This window comes from Drosophila nasuta, chromosome 3 (assembly GCF_023558535.2).
Source record: "Drosophila nasuta strain 15112-1781.00 chromosome 3, ASM2355853v1, whole genome shotgun sequence".
NCBI lineage: Eukaryota > Metazoa > Arthropoda > Insecta > Diptera > Drosophilidae > Drosophila > Drosophila nasuta.
The window spans coordinates 13,003,404-13,023,024 of record NC_083457.1 but is presented as its reverse complement, the minus strand read 5'-3'; the positions used below and the strand labels follow the sequence as shown (position 1 = coordinate 13,023,024).

At 41.0% G+C, this 19,621-nt stretch overlaps 4 protein-coding genes across 11 annotated transcripts; 1 reads left to right on the top strand and 3 right to left on the bottom strand.

Moving 5' to 3' along the window:
- Positions 1 to 12: 12 nt before the first annotated feature.
- Positions 13 to 1,007, top strand: LOC132791576 (ER membrane protein complex subunit 8/9 homolog). The gene is made up of 2 exons (XM_060800559.1): positions 13 to 300; positions 362 to 1,007. The coding sequence occupies exons 1-2, from the start codon at positions 103 to 105 to the stop codon at positions 764 to 766; spliced, it is 603 nt and encodes a 200-aa protein (XP_060656542.1). The 5' UTR covers positions 13 to 102; the 3' UTR covers positions 767 to 1,007.
- Positions 1,008 to 1,745: 738 nt separating this feature from the next.
- LOC132791567 (phosphatidylinositol 4-phosphate 5-kinase type-1 alpha) lies at positions 1,746 to 8,554 on the bottom strand. Of its 8 annotated transcripts, none has more exons than XM_060800538.1 (17): positions 8,075 to 8,554; positions 7,296 to 7,333; positions 7,051 to 7,206; positions 6,798 to 6,995; positions 6,592 to 6,734; positions 6,024 to 6,533; positions 5,860 to 5,964; positions 5,667 to 5,799; positions 5,511 to 5,598; positions 4,914 to 4,976; positions 4,707 to 4,724; positions 4,458 to 4,541; positions 4,048 to 4,383; positions 2,832 to 3,075; positions 2,592 to 2,764; positions 2,358 to 2,443; positions 1,746 to 2,044 (listed from the first exon to the last, which is right to left on the bottom strand). In XM_060800538.1, the coding sequence occupies exons 1-17, from the start codon at positions 8,145 to 8,147 to the stop codon at positions 2,036 to 2,038; spliced, it is 2,457 nt and encodes an 818-aa protein (XP_060656521.1). In that variant the 5' UTR covers positions 8,148 to 8,554; the 3' UTR covers positions 1,746 to 2,035. The 8 variants fall into 8 exon arrangements, with proteins under 8 accessions (XP_060656521.1, XP_060656522.1, XP_060656527.1 ...); XM_060800539.1 differs by having other exon boundaries at positions 5,860 to 5,952; XM_060800544.1 differs by lacking the exon at positions 2,358 to 2,443.
- A 769-nt stretch (positions 8,555 to 9,323) lies between these two features.
- Positions 9,324 to 13,528, bottom strand: LOC132791575 (uncharacterized). Its single transcript, XM_060800558.1, has 6 exons — positions 12,323 to 13,528; positions 12,047 to 12,240; positions 11,657 to 11,819; positions 10,238 to 10,346; positions 9,992 to 10,173; positions 9,324 to 9,897 (listed from the first exon to the last, which is right to left on the bottom strand). The coding sequence occupies exons 1-6, from the start codon at positions 12,384 to 12,386 to the stop codon at positions 9,818 to 9,820; spliced, it is 792 nt and encodes a 263-aa protein (XP_060656541.1). The 5' UTR covers positions 12,387 to 13,528; the 3' UTR covers positions 9,324 to 9,817.
- A 1,973-nt stretch (positions 13,529 to 15,501) lies between these two features.
- On the bottom strand, positions 15,502 to 19,145 carry LOC132791572 (fork head domain-containing protein FD3). The gene is made up of 2 exons (XM_060800555.1): positions 18,276 to 19,145; positions 15,502 to 17,222 (listed from the first exon to the last, which is right to left on the bottom strand). Exons 1-2 carry the CDS (start codon positions 18,620 to 18,622, stop codon positions 16,118 to 16,120), a joined length of 1,452 nt encoding a protein of 483 aa, XP_060656538.1. The 5' UTR covers positions 18,623 to 19,145; the 3' UTR covers positions 15,502 to 16,117.
- Positions 19,146 to 19,621: the final 476 nt, after the last annotated feature.

Below are 19,621 nucleotides of genomic sequence, written 5' to 3'. Positions count from 1 at the left end.
CTATCGTTGTTTCTTCACCTCTAGCACACTGATAGTTAATTGATTGTACAAAGTTACAGGTCAGCTTTTCGGCAAGAAAAATTTACGAAATAATCTGTTGCAATGAGTGAATATGAGTTTTCCGAGACCGCATATACTAAAATCATATTCCATGCGGCCAAATATCCACATCAAGCCGTAAATGGCCTACTGCTGGCCGAGAAAAAGCCCAAGGGTTCAGTTGTGCAAATCATTGATGCTATTCCACTTTTTCATCAATGCCTGCAGGTCACACCAATGGCTGAAATAGCTCTCATGCAGGTCTGTATTAAGCCGGAAGACAACAATTGGGGTTATTTTAATAAAACTGGTGCAATTGCAGATCGACTCGTATGCCGACAATGAGGGACTGGTGATTGCCGGCTACTATGCGGCTCCAGAGAATTTTTACGACAATCAAATTGAAAAGGCGCCCGCTGCCAAGATTGCGGACAAAATACAGGAGAATTTCAAGAACGCATGCTTTGCGATAGTCGACAATAAGCTAGTCACATTGGAGCACAATCGATCTGCACTGCAGGTTTACAGTTACTCGAATGATCGCTGGTCAAAGGCCAAGCATTGGTTAACGCAATCGTCACAGACTCTGGAAGGCGTGTCACTGCTCCTGAAGCGTGGAGCGATGCGTGATGTTATTGATTTTGATAATCATCTGGATAATCCTGAGAATGACTGGACCAATCAATTTCTGAATCAATCGCTGAAGGATCTGCAAAAGTTATACTAACTAATGAATATTGTAAACCAATGTGCCACCTTGAGTTAAGTCCTTGGTGTTCCCTGTACCCCCCTAAGTATGTTATAAATTATAGCGAAAATGGTGTTTTTAAATGAAGGAGCAGAGCCGGAATTCAACCTTGCAATTTAATTTATTGTATTTAATTACAATTGGATTTCAGTAATCTTTAGAATAATGCATATAAGTTAAATAACATTCAACTAATTAATAAATAATCAATTCATTCGTATTCGTAATCGGTTTGGAGTAAAAGTCCGTGGGTCTAATGACTCGTCTGTCTGTCCGTTCTGTTTAAGCTGTGTCCTTGTCTGTAAAGTGCGCGTCATTTAAACCTAAAAGATGTTTACAATTACATTTAATAAATACAAATGAAGTAATATGCATAGAATTTTGCGTTTGCTTATGTTTTGTTTGCTTTTTGGTTTTCAATCCTATAAATTTAAATATGTTACAACAATATTGTAATATCGCGATTGCTGATTATACATAAGTACATAATACGTATGTGGATATATCGTCGGAGATCGAAAGTATCGCAAAAACATTTTATTTAATATTAAATGTATTTTTGTATAATTTTCAATATATATAAATGTATGTATGTATATATATATATTATAATTATGCATACATTCATTTTGTCAATAATTTTTCGAGTTTTGAACGCCGAACGAACCTTTATTACATACACAATATATTATACGCGGGGCAAAAGGAACGGGAACTGGTATTTCTTTATAGGTATGTGGCATATAGTATGGTTTTGTTTGCATGTTGATAACGTTTGCGTCTTATTTGATCTTAAGTTTTGCTCTGTATATATATATATATTTTGTTGTTGTTGTTGTATAATATCAATTATAATTATTGTTGCAAATAGATAAATTTATTGTATCGTATTCGTATTTTATATGTTTCTTTTGTATACGTGTTGAACGATATCTGTTTGCTGGTATCCAGTGTATTATATAGTATATGCGTCTCTATAGTCGATATTTCGTTAACGAGTCGTGGATGTGTCTGTAAAACTGTGGTACTTGGAGTTCTACGAGGAAGGGGGAAAATAGGGCGCGTTACTTTTGATTATATCCTAGCTATACAAGTGCACTCGAATACACAACTTCATTCCGATCAATACAATATCTATTCGCACCATGTATATAAGAAGTAGTTGTTGTTGTTGTTGTTGTTCTGGTTGATGTTGTTGTTCTTGTTGTGTCTTGTGTGTTATCAATTCATCCATCAGCGCATGCTATGTTAGTTGATCTATAAAAATGCAATATATGTAGTTAGAGATTAATGCGTGTATCTCAGCACGTTGTGGGAAAAGCAAAGGTGAGTTGAGTTGAGAAGGCAAAGAAAATGATTTGAGTTCAGATTCGACTTGATTCGATTGTTAGAGGATGCGTGTGAAACTGTCGCTCATATCGGGAGTAGACTGTAGTGGTCTGTGGTGGTGGTTGTGGTTGTGGTGTGTGTATGTTGTGGTGGAGTGTGCATGTGTGTGTGTGTGTGAATCAACTACCATATACTAAGTTTATTCTATCTAGAGTTTGCCCACACCAGCACTGATATTTACCATTCCCGAGGACAGAGAGTTGATGGCATCTTCCACCGTCGGCTTGTGTCGATCGATTTTAGATGAGTTTATGGGCGAGAAGTTGTCTACGATAGTAAGCGTGAATGAATATACAACATACACAGATACAGATAACAGATACGGATACAAAACAGATAAACAACAGATACGGTTAACATAAAAGGCGATCGCAAAAAATATACACAAACATATGGAATTGAAAGTGCCAATTACCGAGATCACCACTCGAACTGGAGTCCGTAAAACTGGGTGTGCCCTCTGTCCAAGTGGGTGTCGAGCCCTCACCTGATGCCGGTGGCGTCCAGGCCAGGCCACCACGTGACCCATAGTGACTGCTCGACGATGTGTCCACCGCCAGAAACGTGTCCAAATGCACCTCCGAAACGCTGCAAGGAAAGGAAGACAATGAGATAGAGATCAAGGATTGAGAGTATTTAGGGGAGATGAGTGTACCTAACGATATCCTCCTTGTAGGAGCCTCGATAGGCGGGACCAATGTTCATTTTACGATCCAAATACTGTGGCTGTTGCTGATAGTAATGACTGGACTGACTCGACTGTTGCTGCTGCTGTTGCTGATGGTGATGATGATGATGCGACCTGCGACCCATCGACGATGTGCTGTTCTTGTTCGAACTGTCCTCGGAGATGTCGTCAAAGGCAGGGGGAGGTGTTGAACTGCATGATGGAGTTGTGCCTAGCAATACATGAGAACACAAAATACGATTACAATTACAATGAGTTTCAAAGGTTAAAGCTCAAGAGGGAACAATGGGGCAAAAGGCAAGCGAGATGGAAGCATGTTGCAAGTCTACACTCTACACACAACTGTTGCGTCGCAAGTCAAACGAATCACGCTGTGTGGCACCATTCGATTGAGTGTCCGTGCTCTCGGGTATTGTGGAAGGCGCCGCCTTGGGAGCACGTCGCTTGCCACGTCGTGGCCGCTGTGGCGCCACTAACTGTGGCAGCTGCTGCTCAAGCGTTACCCCTTCCTCTGGTGGCAATTCTAAGGTGGGCAAAGGTCGCTTGCGGGTGTAAGGACTTTCCAGTTCGCGCTTCACCTCGAGAAAAGCGCTGACCGATTGCAGCAGATTGTCCTCTTGATTGTCGCAGGCGGCATCGTCGCCCAGCGCCAGATCCGCACAGTGCAGATAGCGATTGCGCTTCTGCTGCTTGCGTTGCAGCTTCTCTAGCTGCTGGGCACGTCGAGGCGACTGCCGGGTGCTCAGACTACCGCTGAGCGTGGTGCGAGCGGTGCGATAGCTCTCGGCTCGAATGGGTGGAAAGCTGCGGACTATGCTGCCCACTGAGGAACGTTCGCTGCGTGCTATGAAACTATTCTGGCGCTGAAAGATGTCCACGTGGCTCAGCAGACGCGGCTGCTGTCGGCGATAGCTGCTCTCCGAGCGTGCCGTCGAGTAAGCGGACTGCACGGACTCGCGTCGTCGCACCGAGCTGCTGCGCTGCACTGCAGCAGGAGCAGGAGTCGGCGATACATGTGTCGGACTGTCGGCAACGACGAAAAGATCGTGCAGCTCCAGCCAATCCTGCACATTGCTGGGCGACCGTCGCTCCCCGAAATGCGGCACTGCATCGTTGCGGGGCAACTGGAGCGTGTTGTGGCTGGACTCGGGTAAGTCTGTGTTTGAAGTGCTATATGCTATACCTGGCGTGGTCGAGTGTGCCCGACTGTCCTGTGTGTCCTTGCGTCGCGGCGATCCTCGCGGTGGCACTGGCGGCGGCACACGCGCCTTCAGGTTGCTGCTCGCCGCTGGAGCAGCTGCCGATCCGGAGGTGGACGCACGTTGCCGCACTGGCGGTGGCACATTGCTCTGGCTAGCGGCACTCGAATGGCGTCCGCTCTCTCGATCGCGATCACGATCCCGGTCTCTATCCCGATCCCGTTCGCGTTCCCTTTCCGAGCTTGTGCCTGCAGACGTGGGCTCTGTGGTTGGCGTCTTCGTTGGCTGATGGATTTTGCCGCTACTGTGGGAATGCGAAGCTGCAGAAGCATAGCAGGGAATGTTTTGTTGGGGATTAGTCTGCTGTGAAGCCTCTAGAGGATGCTCAACTTACGTCGGATGGCCTCGTTCTCGCTGTCGATGGAGCGTTGTATGGCCTTGGAGAGACTTTTTCTCTTCGACGGCGAATGCTTTAGAGCTGCAACGGCAAACATCAAGGATTAATGCAATACAATTTTAGGGAATTACAATAAATAAATTGTGAAGCACAGAGCAATCGAAGCAATTACGCCAAGCGAAAGTTCTTGAGTGTGAGATAGGATTTGCAGAGAGAGAGAGAGAGATTTGAAAAGTGAACACTAACGTGAGATCGAGAGACATGCTTTGCATCCGGTTTGATTGAACAACCAAGTGCAGGAACAGAAAAAACATCAATTAAAACTTAATACACTTAATAATATTATCAAAATTAATCAAAAATAAAGGCTGTAAATACAAGTTGTTAATCGTAATAAAAATGAATAAGAAATGAGCATTAGAGTGGTGATTGTTATTTGTTTTGTTGCTTTACCTATATAACTGGTTACCAAGGTACGAAATTTTCTGTGATTTCCTTTGATCTCTGGGAGATCCACTATGCGTACAAGTGAGTAATGCATTAAACGTAATAATCAATAAAGAAGAGAAGCAGAGAACGGCATATTGTTTTTCGTTTTTTCGATTTTCGTAAAAATACAAATTCAATTACTGATTACAATTGAGTTTCAAAAAGAGATTTAAAGAGTTTTGACACTAGCCGACTACCGATAGATGGCGCTCGCGGGGGCAAGTGTGTACATACTATATTGCATTTTTGCTGCTGCCCAAAACTGAACTGAATATGAAAACCATAATTAGCGGCAATTACCAATACTCATATACAAAGTCTTACAATTATAGTATGTGTGTGTGTGTGAGAGAGAGAGTGTGAAGGCTACGCAACAAAAATAATCGACTACAGAAAGTCGGTCAGCAAATGTGTGAACATGTTTAAGGAGCTGCTTTTTAGATTGAGTTTGGAATTCCACTGGCAATTTGCCCAACAAACTTGCACACACAAAAATGCTTATATAGTATATAGTGTACTTAGCCCCAACTGCGAATGCGACTGCGACTGCGACTGACTTACGCGATGGTATCTTGCGGAATACGGTCTTGGCCATAAAGTTCTGAAATCTTTGAGCATAGAACGAGGGTCGACACACCGAGACGGTCTCCTAAAGTTGCAAGTTACAAATGAATAGTTAGTATTACAAAGTGTACAATCCATTAATTGCGCACTTACGCCATCGTGTATGATGCTTTTGAATGTGTGCTCCAGCTTCTTCTTGAGTCTGTACGACTGAAGGATGTCGATGATGCCAATGTAGAGCAACAGACGCTCGCCCTTCTCGCTGCGCGCTGGAATGCCACCAGGTCTAGACGAGCAATCGATTAACTAAAACATTCTCTGACTAGTACTTGCACTTGCTACTTACGGCACATCCTCTTCGTCGTCGATGGGCTCGCTCTCCGCCTGAATGCTCTCCATGGCCGTCGAGTGTGCCACGAGTCGCTGTCGATTCACCGATCTGTATGCCACACTATGCCACATTAGTCGTCACATTATGTTGCGTCCAACATCAACTACTTTGCTACTCACTTGTTTCTGCTGATGCCCGTTGCTGTGTCTCGATCCCTGGCATCTGACTCCTCGAGTGGTTCATCCACATCCGAGTCCTCGGCCAGCGGTGCTTTCATCGGCTTCCGGTGCTCACTCTGCTTCTCCTTGAGTGCCACATCTAAATTGTGCACGCCCAGCAGCAGCGAATAGTCCATAATCTTGAAGGATTCGAGCACTGTGCAATCCCTCTGAATGGTTTTGATGAGCGCCGAATAGGTTTCCGCCTCGAGGAATATGCCATTGGGATGCTGTTCCATAAAGTCGAGATCCTTGTACGTTGGCGATTTCTTGGCACGCTCCGCTTTCGATGCCTTGCGCTTGAACGTCGAACCCTTGAGATCGTACTTCAGATGCATTCGCACCGCCGATGGCAGCAGATTGTTCATGACCACCAATCGAATGTTTTTGGCATTGCTCGTCTGCAGGCAGTAGAGACCGAAGAACTTCGGCAATAACGTGCGCGGATTTTGATTCAGATTCATATAGTAACTGCAAAGTGTTGGCGTGTGAGTTAGCGATGTTCCACTGTGCGGAAAATGCTGCTTACCCAGGCAGTAGTTTTTGTAAAAATTCACCCTCTTTGTGTTGCACCGTTTTGATAATGAACTCATCGTCGTCCGTCAAATAGAATATAGAGCCGGAAGCACCAGGATTCGATAATTCGCGCAAAGGCGAAGTGCACATAGACATCTGTCATCATGAAGAGGCGATTGTAGAATGGAATACTTGATATAATAATCAGAATTGATTTACCATAAAATCATCTGGCTGTATGCCAAACAAATCACGAAAATAACGAAAAGCGATGGGTGCATAGATCTTATATCTGAATTCACTATAATGGTGGGCAGGTGTAAGGCTAGAACCCTCTGGCGGAAACGTAATGCTCTCGATTTCCCAGAAGTCCATCATAAGTAGATCACGTTTGGGCTTCGATGCCAAGCTGCCGACCTGTGAATTATGATTCAATTTAATACTATTCAGATATATGTAGTATAACACTTACTGTATGCTGTATTCCCAGCTGTATGGAGCCCATAATCTGCGATGTCTGTATCTTCTTGTAGGTAATCTCGCCACCTTCGCCAACACGTCGATGTCCAAGCTTGCGCTCCTTGTCCGTCTTGTTGACCTGTCGCTCCCGCAACGGCCGATTGCCGAGCTGCGAATAAAGCACACGATAAATGATTCGATATGTATTCTATATATGGTATATGGAGTAATATAAATAGGTGTAATGGATGTACTTACGTCGGGTGACGAGTTACCCACATGGTCGGTGGAGGAGGCTACAAGGTTTTACAAGGTGTATTATTAGTTAAGTATTGTGTTAAGTGCGAGTAGATTCATATGTGAGTGAGAGTACCACTCGTAAATATTATATAGTATATTCGAATTTTGGTTGCTCATGTATAATTTAGAGTTAGTGCGGCACATGAATAGCCAATGACCCAACTGGGAACCACTTCAGCATGGGCTTGAGCTTGAACTTGGGTTAGGTACACATACACTCAAACACATTCATTTACGCACATGAAGGCATTCACACATGCTCACACACACACACACACTCACACACGGGGGGCAGAGCCATAAATAGTTGACAGGTTGTTGGCCGTTTGAAAGTTTCTTTTGTTATCATTCGCTTAACGAGTCTCTCGAAAATATAAATAACAAGTGCAAACGAGTTGGCTCAATCGCTCAATCACTCAGTCGACCAGTCAGTCAGTCAGCAGGCAGTCAATGCCTCAAATGGGGGTGGCCTGCTGCCTGCTGCCTTCTGACTGCTGCCTGCTGCTTTCGTTCGACCCGTGAGACACATGCGCCACGGCCACTTCCATTTGCCATTCATTGATTTTTTTGCGTCTGTTTAGAAAAGTTTACAATGGAAATGCCAATGCTTGACCAATTGCAAGGTTCTTCAACGGTTTTTTTCTTTGCCATTTAAGTATTAAGTATCACAGCCGTTTATCTGCTTATCTGCGCTTATCCGTTTATCTGTTTATCAGTTTATCAGGAAGTAACATTACCATTCGGTTCCGCCAGTTTCGCCTGCGATGTCGAGGAGCTGTCCATGTCAATGGTGTCGTCTCCGGACGCCATGCTGACGCATTTGCTGGTCCTGCTGCTCCGGCTTCTTTTGGAACTCGAATTTCTCCTGCTCTGCAAAAATATTTGCCCACGTTTCCACCCACAAACTCAAGCTATTCGTCAACTAATACTAGGACATGCTGCTCAGCTTGCTTTTGCTTTGCTTTGCTTTTTTTGTGTGATAACGATTACGGACTATTTCGACGTTTGCTTTTGTTAATACTGCTGCTAATAATTCTTTTGCTGCTGCTGATCTGATTCGAGATTATTTCAATTATCCAATCAATGGGCCAAGGGAGCAGAAACCTTGGCTCTTGTCTCTCGTCTCTCGTCTGGCCTATGGCGTCAACTTTTTGCTGTCTACATAAGTTCACAACGATGTTGATTTCTCTTCTCTGCTGCTGCTGCTGCTGCCGATGTCTCTGCTGCTGCCACTACTGTCATTTTCACTGCATACTCATAGGCGCACTGGAAGGCGCGCTGGAAGTGTTCCACTGAGCATGCGCACCAGGGCTGCACACTCGAAAACACAATCCGTTAAATCAGAGTTGCATTTCAAGGCGCCACATGGTCGACTAGATAAATTTAAATCAATTTAAATTTCACAAAATTGATTCTTTCATATTATAAATTTAGAAGATGAAAACTTTCAATTTAGCGATACAGAGCAATAGTTGACAAAGTAATGTTGCAATTCTAGTAATTTAAAAGATGTTATATCTTAGCTGAACCTGTTATTTATTCATTACACATAATTAAATTCTGTTGGCAGCCAATAAATTTGAGGAAATCAAATCGCAAAATTTTGAGAATTCAAATCACTTTTTTTTTCAGATAATCTTCTCAATCTTAATCCACCTAAATTGTCCACGAATTTGAGGAACTCCAAACACTTTTTTTAACATAATTTCTAAATTAAATATAATATTTCCTTCAATGTCTATTAAATAAAAGTTTTCGCTCTCAAACTCCTGATCAACCTGAAATTAATCACTTTTTACCCTTCTTAGCGCAATCTATGCACACAACTAATTAATCGAATGAATCCAGAAATAAGACTGTCGTCATATCCAAATTCAAAACAATTCCACATTTAGATGTTTTCCGAATTAAAGAGCACTAATGCTTGGTTGTTTACCCAGGCGTATACTTAATGTGGGAGGAAAGTAAAAGTGGAGCAGACATTCGTTTAATGCACTTTTAATGTTTTCGTTTTTTATTAGCGTTTCTGTACTCAATTATACCTATACATCATATATAACTATTTATATATATATATATATATATTTATTTATGTGGTAAATATATATGAATACAATAATTTGTTTTAGTTTCTTGTTGTTCTTGTTGTTTGTTTGTTCTCAGCTTCGTTTTGAATGTTTGTTGTGTGTGTGTGTGTGTTTGAAGAGTCTTGTTTAAGTGTCTGTTTGTTACTTAGTAGTGTTTGTCTGTCTGTATTTATGGGTGTGTAAGTGTTGTCTGTTGTCTGTTGTTTGTTGTGTTTGTTATCGTTTTCTCTTACATTTACATGCATTTACAAAATAAGCGCTTTTTTAAAAATACCGCAAAAAATTACGTTTATCGTTAAAAATTCTATTTAAAAATGAGAAATAAAGAATTGTAAACATTCTATACGAACATAAAAACAAATACGTACATAGCCTACAAAAAACACTACCAAACTAACTGCTTAAAGCTAAAGATGCGATCGACATAACTACGGCGACTGTTGTCCATTTGCGTTGTATATTTGTGGCTTTATCTGCAATACAATAATAGAAGATTATTAATTTGGAATGATTGAGGGGGGCATTCAAGTGGTTCCAACTGCCAGCTGCCAGCTTACCTCTACTTACCATAGAAAATAGTCTCCCTGCGTTTGGTATAGTTTGTGCCAAGCAGGAAAAACGCACATGTTATCGGTGTGGGCGATTCGAGTTGATCTCTAGGAATGCGCGTTCGCACTGTCATGCTGTACAGACCACTCGGATTCTGATCCAACTGCGTGAGCACCGAGTCCAGTATGTGTGTATCGAAGCTGTATTTCAAATGGTATCTCATCAATTACAAATCTAATATGAATGCGAGTGAGTTTCACTTACATGACAGATAGAACTGGTTGAGGGAAAACATTTTGCACGGCGCACATAATGTCCACATCGGTCTGTTCGCCACCCATGCGTGCCTCCAGCATGAAATCCGATTCAGGAACTGTTTGCGGATCAAATGTGACCATGGGAATGGGAAGGCGGGCAAAGGGGGAAAAAACAACAACAAATCCGTGAGAATTAATCAAGTGTCAAACTAAACAAAATATAAAAACAAAACTTTCGAAATAACATAAAAAAGAACGAGCGACAACACCAAACAAAAAAAAAAAAAAAAAGAGGACACAAAAAACAAAACACAAATAAAAACAAAAACAACAGGCGGCTGCTGGCTGGTCGCTTATAACCGCAGCGACTGCCACATGACACGCATGCAAATATGAGTCGCACGTGCCACAAACACACACAGTCACATGCACATACACACATACACACAAACACACATCAGTCATCCACTCACACCCCCTCCACATATGGCAACACACCCACCCAACACCTATGCAAACAACTTCACGCCATAAACAGGTGAGGAAACCCAAGTCCGGCAAAGCCGACTACTCAACTGCACTATACAAAGTAGTTTAGAAAGGAAACTTATAGAAATATATGTTAAGGAATGCAGGAAGTATTAAGTTTCACACACTTTGTTCTAGCTAATAAAGAATTGTAAATACTTCTTTGAGAGTATTCAATTAAAGACGATTATAAGATTGTTTTACCAAATAGATTTGTCTTTATCTAACATTTCTTAACAACACTATATACTTGGAATTGAAATGGAAACTTATAGAAATGCATCTAAAGAAAGATAGAAGTTGTCAAGTCCCTTCATTATTGCTGACACCAAATTTAAATCAAATATTTGGAATCTTTATATTCTATCATTTTATATATTTTATTATATTTCCTGATTTAGCATTAGAAGTAAATTGTATGAATTTAATACTATACAGAAATAATTGAAGATAAGTATAGTGAATAAGTTAGACATCTTTGTATGGTAAAATAAATCAGATAGAACCCTTTATTAAATCTATTACTGGCTATAATCTTTATAGATTTCATTGTACGAAAATAATGATTTAATTTTTGTTTGTATATTACCATTAGAACGTACTACAAAATAACCATTCGTAAAATAATTTTTAAATTGAATATATGTAAATGTATATGTTAATATATAATTCCCTTAAATTAGCCCTGACTTTTAAACAATGGACAAAAATACATTTCTTGGTATAAATAATAAATAATATTATAAAGAAAAGATCAATTTAAAGAGATCAAACAAACTCTTCGTTGAAGCACTTGCAACTAATAAGAGCTATACCCCATTGAGTAGAGTGTAAGTTCGTATGGCATAAAAAACAATAGGTATAGCATGTAAATTGTAGAACCCTCCCACACACATACCGATTATTTGTAAGCGGGCACTTCGCTTATCCGTGGACTCAAAGGTTTGCACGGCACAAGTGTATTCCCCCGTCATGTTCCAGTCGGGATTCTTTATCGATATAACACCGGGACTGCCCTCCATGGTGAATATTTTGGTGTCTATCTTTGCTTTCATGAAGCCCTACAGAGTTAATGACAAGGCAGCACCAACAACAAATAAGAAGAAGAAGAAGAGAAGAAAGCGAATTTTATGTTAATTAATTTTTGTGTTGTATGTGTTGCTTGTTTTCTTCTTTTTTTTTGCCGCCGACTACTCTTGACTTTTGTCTAAATGGGGTGACGATGGATAATATGACGGTGCTGAGAGGATGACGAAGTCGAAGACAACGACGGATGACGATGACTCACCATGGCGAAACCCTTTACGGAGGGTATCCACTGATAGATGGAGTGATTGTTGAAGAGCCACTTGAGGACGAAGCCCTTCTCCCGCGGCGCCATTTCGTACTCGCAGTCCAGCACCAGAGGATCGGGCTCATTATCACGTTCGAGTGTGTAGGTGTGCGGCACCCGCAGATTGGTAATGCGCACCGTGTGCGTCACTAGCGAAGGAGATCAAAAAAGGGATTAGCAGAGTTCAATACGTGATCAGAGAGAGAGAGAGAGAGAGATCTCTAGGCTTACCCGTGAGCAGAGTGAGGCCGGCCAGCAGCGTTGCGCACAAGATGCTCCAGCTCCAGCTCGCCATGTGCGCGTCCTGTTCGTCGACCTGATGTTGGTCGTCGTACTTCCTGTTGTTGGTCTTGTCGTTTTGCTGCCGTCCTTAGCGTTCTTGCTGCTGCCTCTCGTTGTACTGGACGTATGCGTTATTTTTTCGTTGTCTCTCCTTGGATGTTTTGCTTTTCGGTTTTTTTATTGGTCACAGGCGCTGCTTCTGGTTTTGGCTGAGGATAAGGTTAAGGCTAAGGCTTTGGCTTCGGCTGTCCTCCGCCCCCGGCAAGTGCGCATCGCTTCAACAGCCTTTGAGGCGTTTAGTCACACGCATTATCACTTTGCTCATTACCATAAACATAACATCACACCGAACAACAGGCCAGCTCTGGACCTGAGAGTGTTGAGTGCAGAGTGCTGAGACCTGGCTACACGACACGACTCGAGAGGGGGTGAGGGAAGCAAGGCGAAGCGGAGCTGCTGCTGCTGCTGCTGCTGAGGGGTGGTTGAATGTTGAAAGTTTTTGCTGCTGTTTGGGGGGCACAAAACTTTTCTATGCTCTATGCGATGAGCTCAGCATTGCGATTGCGATTCCCGTTTGCCGTTTGCTATTTGCCATTTGCCATTTGTGATTTGAGATTGCGATTGCGATTTGTGAACACAACAGAGAAGTGCAATCTATAATTGATTCACACACATCGAGCACATCTTGATATGCTTTTCTTTTCACTGCGCACATCTATCTTCGTATAACAACTATGTATATCGAACTTTTTAGTGAAGTGCAATTGCATTTAATATCGAGCAATTGAAACTTTGCACATATACAACTTGATGTTGGTGAAAAATCGACTTTTTACTCTCTCCCGAGTGTGTGTGTGCGATTGTGTGTGTGTGGGGAATTATGCCAAATGGAGTTTGCAGCTCCGTATCCGTATCGCTTCGTACCGCTAACGCTGACGCTGCTGGATACCAATAGTGTTGGTATCTTCTATTTAACTGTTGTCCTTTTTCCAGCCTAGCTTTTAATGTTTTAACACACACTGGAATACAACGCTACGTAGACCAGAGAGTCACTTGCTTGCTCTCCACTCGACTCGACTCGCAAACTTGTCTCGCGACTCCGACTCAGCGAGTTGCTGAGCTTTTTTTTTGGTGGTAAGCGTATCGCGAGCTTTTCCCTTTGGCGCATACACAACATGTCGTCCTTTTTTATCCTAACCGAAAAGCCACAATCAGCTGTTGACCAACGATTCAGCGCATGCGCCAATTCTGACAGTTGTCCGCTTCTGACGTTTCGTCTTTTGACAGTTCGCCAACTGTCAGTCTGAGCTCAACTGAGCTAAGATGAGCTGAGAACTCTGTGCAACATTGTTACGGTGCCTTTGGAATTGGGGTTGCAATGTTGACTTGTTGCAAGTGTCTCGACTGAGCTAATTGTTGGCCAACTTAATACCTAATTAGTGCCTCAACTCAACTGTTGCCTCGACTCACGACATTTACTGCTGCTGCCTGTTGACTTTAAAATGTTGCCTTCTTTTCAGGGATACAATTAAAGATTGAATTGAATCTGAATGGTTGCCTACATTGCTTGGATTTGTTTTAAATAGTAAGTCTAAAATGCTGTTTTAAATTAATCTTGCGAATTGACTCAGTTAGGCAGGTATTACACATACTATATGCATATACTATATAATATATTTTGTATATTTTCTTATTGATATAATTGAATTGAAATTGATCATTTATTTAAATATTTACCCAGAAATTGATAATTTTGCTACTTCATTATGTGTTGACTGTTTTTTTTTTTTAACTTATTATTCGATAGACATATTTTGTATATACTTTTAAGTGATATACTTTAGGTTCATTCAAATAACTATCTAGGCTTCAACGTAAAAAGGCAATTAAATTTAAAATTCTATTCTATTTAACGATCGATTATGGTAATTGTAGGGAATATTTCTTAGCTTATCTCTCCTCTAAACGAGATACCCTAGCAAACATAGTCTAAATATATATAAACTATTTTGAGTAGTGTTTGGCTAATGTTATTTTATATATGGGACTGCAGCAAAATCGTAATAAAATTAGAATTCCTCAGCCAGAATTTCTAAAAACTATGCAGTGTTTTAAACAACTACAAAGCCAATCATCTACCTTTCAATAAGAGTCAATAAACAATTTTTGACCACAATGTTTAGATTGTATATACATATATATAATTATTATATACAATATTTACCAGGAATATAAAGCTGACAAACTATTTGTAAGACCTGCGAATAAATTTCCAAAGCAAAAATGAATAAAACACTCAATTAACTAATAAACACTGTACTAAGCTCACGATGCGAACTCTAGCTTACAATAATCAATAATGAGATAACAGGCAAATAAAATATACTCGTATATTAAGAAAGAGATTATGAGTTCTTGGAGAGCGTGAAGCAAAACAAAAATTGAAAATAGATGATAACAAAACAGCAACAAAATCACAAATTGCTTTGCACGCAAAACTAAATATGGCCAATTTATTCTTTTATTTAGGTACAACGTTAAATAGTACAAATTAAAGTTAGTTTAAATACTGTGAATTGCCAAACATACAACTAAGGGCAAGGGATATGGTTAATAATAAAATATAAATTAGAAAGAATGCGAGATAATTAAAAAAAAAATCAAAATTATATTATATTTGCGGGAAAAAACAAGTTCGACTGTGAATGCGATAATGAGTTTATTAAGCCTCTTATGTAATTTTACCCAACTACAAAGCTTGATTATGACGTCCTAACAGTATTCGTAAACTGCTTCAATGAAATATAATAGAGTAAATAAAAATAAAAGATTTAGAAATACCAAATATCAATAACACATCAAGAAATATAACATTTTCCAAATGCCTTTTTATACAATATAATATTTACATAAATGTTGATTGCTATTATCTCAGTTATTATGCAGAATTAAATTTCGAATTTTCTAATTGCATATAAGTTTAGTAAATTTCGACATATGTAGGTGGGTAAGGTCAATATATATTTTCAATTTTAATTTATATTTTTAAAATGAAGCTGGTTATATAGTATTCTTTTATTAAATCATTTATTCCACCCAACTTTTTCTCAGACTGTGTTAAAAATCAACTGCATTTTGTTTTCTAATTATACGGTTTATTAAATTTTCAATAACATCAGCAAATCACTTAAGGACTAGACTATATTTAATAGTGTTTTGATGTGATGCGCGCATTGCCATACTCAATACAATTATAATTACAGACACTCAGAGACAGACGATCGGTATATATAGTACATGCACATATATGTATGCTATATATATGTATATGGTAACTCTATAGAATTCGCTTTAAAAGTATGCTATAAATATGTAATTGTTTGATATATGTCTTTGTTGTTGTTCTTACTGGATGTTACACTCAGGTTTAAACGTAATTTAGTTTAAATATATGTATTTATATCGTGCTTAATATACATTTCAAGTGGAGAGCGTTTTACTTGGTCGCATTAAAACTTTCATTTTGGCATCGAATATACATCCCAGGGATAATCACTACATGAATGAGGGGGGTTGGGGGTAATGAGATGCATATCGCGTACAACTAGAGTTTTACAACGTAAAGAAGAAGTTATAATAGTTAAAATTGTGTGCTTAGATCACGGGAATATACACAAGCCGATGACTAACACTAATGCCTAAGACTAAGCGACTAAATCAATCAGTGTAGTTTCAAGCCTAATCCTAGTCACTGGCCGCTCCATCGCTGTGCCCATGACCGATCAGTGTCTCGATGCGAAAGTCCTTGGCACTCGTCTGTCGGGCGCAACGCAGCGTCGCCGGATCGTTGTCCATGTGCAGAAGCGTCGTCCGGCTCAGCGATCGATGCGAGTGCGCTTGCAACGGAGTTGGAGTCGGAGTCAGCGTCTTAGGACTGGACGTAATGGCTAGCGAGCTATTGGACGCCTCGGCATGATGATCGAAGAGCAGCACGTAGGGAGAGGTGCGCTCCGGGAGCTCATCGCGTGCATCAGGATCCCGTGCGCTGTTTGTCTCTGGACGATTCGTGGGATTCGTGCACACCGAGTCGACGGAATCCGATATGTGTGAGTCCTGCTCATGCTCATTGGCACTCTCCACATCGATCTTGTCGCACGACGCATCATCCGCATCGGCATCCACATCATCGTTGTACACATTGAGATCCGCATAGTTGCCTCGCTCGGGATAATCAGCTGCTCCTAGTCCGGTGGCAGCAGCGGACACATCAAACACATAGGGATTCTTGTACTTGCTGGCTCTGCTCGCATCGCTGGTCACGCTGCCAGCTCCACCTCCTCCCCCTCCACTACTGCTGTGAGGCAGTGCATCCGCCACTTCAGCCCGACGATTGATAAACGCGAGGCGATCGAACTTATCGCTGTTGTTCTGATAGAACGATGCCTCAGCATTGGCAAAGAAGTTGAATTTCTTGTCCACACGCAGCGCCGTGTCGAACACATCGCTGGGCGTGTGCATCACATCGAAGTCGCGGCTCCCATTGAAGTTGGGCACATTGAAGTGCACCGGCACCAACGGCACCGGTTTCCGTATCCAGAATGGCGACAGCGTGCCAAAGACGGCGGGAAACGAGAAGCGCTGCATTGCCGGCGCTCGTTTGTAGCGTTTCCGGCGACGCAGGAAGCTTCCGTTGTCGAACATGTCCTCTGCCAGCGGATCCAGCGTCCAGAAGTTGCCTTTGCCCGGGTTGCCCGGCTCGCGTGGAACTTTGATGAAGCAGTCGTTCAGACTGAGGTTGTGGCGAATTGAGTTCTGCCAAGCGGGAAACTTGTCCTTGTAATACGGGAAACTGCAAACGATAGAAGAACGCCTCATTAGTTACTTTAAGATTCAAAGTTTTATACATAAATTGGGAACTCTTAAGGTCAGATGGAAAAGACTTCGTTTTCATAACGTACGTAGTCTTATGCAAAAATTTGCTAATCAATATATTGATGTTGAACTCTTGTTTAGGTAAATTAATACTATACTTGTCTAGTTTATGGTTATATTTTCTTTAGTTTTATCTTATTCCTGATATAATTTACAAGGTAAATTTGTACAACTGTTAATGATAAATATTTAAGCATCTTATCTTGAATACAAATAGTTTAATCTTCACATAATACTTCTTCCAAAAGAGATGTCATAAAGGCTTATAGACACTGTTATTTATTTCCCATAAGAAAAAATAAACTCGACATCGAAACTTGAATACCTTTCTGTATATAATAAAAAGTGATTTTTGAATAAGAATATACGATATTCTTAGATTAGTCTATGAATTAACTGCGAACGAAATAGGTTTTTCCTATTTTCTTGCTATTTGATTCAATATACTTTTTTACAATTATAATTTACTTATAAAAATATATGCACTTCATAAAATTTTATATTGAAGTTTCAAGAACAATTTATAAAATAAAAAATCAACAATAATTCAATTTATTAATCTTAATGTAATCCTTATATTTGTGTTGAGGTTTGGTTTATTTTTATATATATATTTGATACTCCTGTGATGTTAAGGTACTTTAAATTTGCTGTACAGATTATTCACTTAATAAAATTAAAACCGAAAATTAATCTTATTGTATTTAAACAAGAAAATGTGTTAGAATATTCCTTCCTATTCTAAATAAGTTAACGTTAAATATTTAGCATCCGTTTAACCTATAATTTATTCAATCCTTTCATATATTATTCAAAATTTTGAAAATTTAAATATTATGGATTTTATGAAAATGGCTTAAATTCGTCATGAGATTGAAATTTTTAGAGTTTTTCAAAAGTTTATAAGGTAGACTCTGGTATAATCCATAACAATATATAATCCGTAGCCACCTCCTTGAATTTCACTTACCGGGACATAATAAAATCACATATTCCACTGAGTGTTAGTTTCTTGTGCGGCGACTGCAGTATGGCCATGGTGATGAGAGCAATGTAGGAATACGGCGGCTTCACCAGAGGACCGCCGGCTGCACCGCTGCCGTTGTTGGTGCCGCTGCTGTTGTCACCGCTGCTGCCGCCGGCGGCCGACGGCTCAAAGTCGCTGTCATCACAGATCATGGACATTTCATCGGCCACCGCAGCGGCGGCGGCGGCACGCGAGGATGTGATGCCGGCGCCACGTTGGCTCTTGTGCAGCGGCGGAGACTGAGAGTCGCCATCGTGCAGCGCATGAATGGGATCCGTTGTTGTATGCATTATTTGCTGATATAACTTGCTGAGATCTGTCTTTAAACTTGTACTTTATTTATGTATATCGATGAAATTGCTTAACTAAGTGAGATAGAGGACGCAACACTTGTTTGACTTTAGCTCAGGAACTGATTCACTTTACTTATAATTCATTTAAATTGATTCCACAATTCTAGCACATTGCATTAACTGCGCGATTAGTTTTGTTTTAATTTGCGTTATCGTTATCGTAATCGATCGTTATCGTTTCGTTTTACGTTTCCGCATTCGCATTCGCATTTGCATTTAACTTTAACTTCTTGTGAAGCGATTGAGTTTTGAGTTGTGTCGCGGCATCCGTCGGTCTGTCTGTTTTAGGCGGAATCCTTTTGCCAAATGTTAACTGAATCGCAACGAAAACGAAAATCTTCTCGCCCGAAATGTTTTTCTACATAACTCAAACATTTATTTATCGAAACCGCTGCCGCTGTCGCTTCCATGAGCTTTTGTCGCCGCTGCTATGTTTTCGTATCTCGAATAACTGTGATTCTACTGCCGACGTCGTCGTCGTCGTCGTCGTTAGTCCGACGCCGCAGCAATGGCAGCAGCAGCGCAGCCGGCGTCTGCGTCGACGCCAACGTCAGCATCGGCGCACGTCAGGCAGCATCCCCGCTGTTGTTGCGTGCGTGCGAGTGTGACGACGATATGTTGTGTGCTGCTCTCTTCAGGGGATGACTGAGATTGTAAACCAATCTACGGCCAACTGCACACCTCCCTCCCCCCACAGGGGCAAACACACACACACACACGCACAGACTACGTAATAACATAAAATGGTGGAGTGCTGCTTGCTGTAAATGTGATATTTGTGTTTTCCTCTGCACGCCTCGCTTCTTCCCACTGTTGCTGTCGCAGCTACTATTGTGTAATGCAAACGGGACTCAAATTGGCAACGACGACGACGCGACGACAGAAGCCAAAACTCATGGCATCTCTCCCCCCCTCTGCTCACCGATCCCCCCGCAG

Excerpts from the sequence above, each read along its gene's own strand:
- LOC132791575 (XM_060800558.1), bottom strand. The coding sequence starts at position 12,386 with ATGGCGAGCTGGAGCTGGAGCATCTTGTGCGCAACGCTGCTGGCCGGC. Across the intron at positions 10,174-10,237 it reads CAACCAGTTCTATCTGTCAT|CTTCGATACACACATACTGG; the intron begins GTAAGTGAAACT and ends TTTGAAATACAG. Across the intron at positions 9,898-9,991 it reads CAGGGAGACTATTTTCTATG|ATAAAGCCACAAATATACAA; the intron begins GTAAGTAGAGGT and ends ATTGTATTGCAG.
- LOC132791567 (XM_060800538.1), bottom strand. The coding sequence starts at position 8,147 with ATGGCGTCCGGAGACGACACCATTGACATGGACAGCTCCTCGACATCG. Across the intron at positions 7,207-7,295 it reads TGGGTAACTCGTCACCCGAC|CTCGGCAATCGGCCGTTGCG; the intron begins GTAAGTACATCC and ends CTTTATTCGCAG. Across the intron at positions 2,444-2,591 it reads CAGTTCGAGTGGTGATCTCG|ACAACTTCTCGCCCATAAAC; the intron begins GTAATTGGCACT and ends TTACTATCGTAG.
- LOC132791572 (XM_060800555.1), bottom strand. The coding sequence starts at position 18,622 with ATGCATACAACAACGGATCCCATTCATGCGCTGCACGATGGCGACTCT. Across the intron at positions 17,223-18,275 it reads TGTGATTTTATTATGTCCCG|TTTCCCGTATTACAAGGACA; the intron begins GTAAGTGAAATT and ends TATCGTTTGCAG.
- LOC132791576 (XM_060800559.1), top strand. The coding sequence starts at position 103 with ATGAGTGAATATGAGTTTTCCGAGACCGCATATACTAAAATCATATTC. Across the intron at positions 301-361 it reads CTGAAATAGCTCTCATGCAG|ATCGACTCGTATGCCGACAA; the intron begins GTCTGTATTAAG and ends GTGCAATTGCAG.